At 43.1% G+C, this 506-nt stretch overlaps 1 protein-coding gene across 1 annotated transcript in view; it reads left to right on the top strand.

Moving 5' to 3' along the window:
• LOC101857220 (phospholipid phosphatase 2) overlaps window positions 1-506 on the top strand; it is a gene marked incomplete in the record, with an annotated part of 12,562 nt that continues 12,056 nt past the window's right edge. The window contains 1 exon segment of the mRNA XM_005090098.3: window positions 1-187. Within this exon segment, the coding sequence (XP_005090155.2) occupies window positions 103-187 (85 nt within the window).

The raw sequence follows: 506 nt of genomic DNA, 5'->3' as shown, positions 1-506 counted from the left end.
CTCGCGATCACGTCATAAACAAGCGCCTTAGGCTAAGGCGGGGAGGGCTGTGTCCTGTTTCTGTTTTGGGAAGAATAACTTTTGAATGACCATCTCAACACCATGGTGTGCCTCAAGAACCAGCACCTTTCTCAACGACGGGGGATTATTTACCAAATTATTTCCGATATATTTTGTGTTATTTTAGGTAGGAAAACCCCCCGCCAAAAAACCCGTGTTGAAGTTTAACTAACTACACTAACAATACTAACATAGTGCCTAAACCGTAGCATAGGCTAGTTAAAACATTAGTTAGATCTAAAATTTAGATCTAGATTCTAGACCTCTATATATAGATAGATCTAGAGGCAGAGGTAATTGTTTACTTTCTCCCGGGGAGGACTTCCGTAACGAGTGACCACTCCTAACTCAGACTCAGTCTTTATATGAAAAGGCCACCTCTATTCTCACCCGGAGTGAGAATAGTGCAGGCGAGTCTTGTGGCTATTCTCACTCGGTGCGCGTTC

The sequence above is a fragment of the Aplysia californica genome, unplaced genomic scaffold, assembly GCF_000002075.1.
Source record: "Aplysia californica isolate F4 #8 unplaced genomic scaffold, AplCal3.0 scaffold00012, whole genome shotgun sequence".
NCBI lineage: Eukaryota > Metazoa > Mollusca > Gastropoda > Aplysiida > Aplysiidae > Aplysia > Aplysia californica.
Note: the sequence above shows the minus strand (reverse complement) of the source record. Positions and strands in the feature narration are given on the sequence as shown.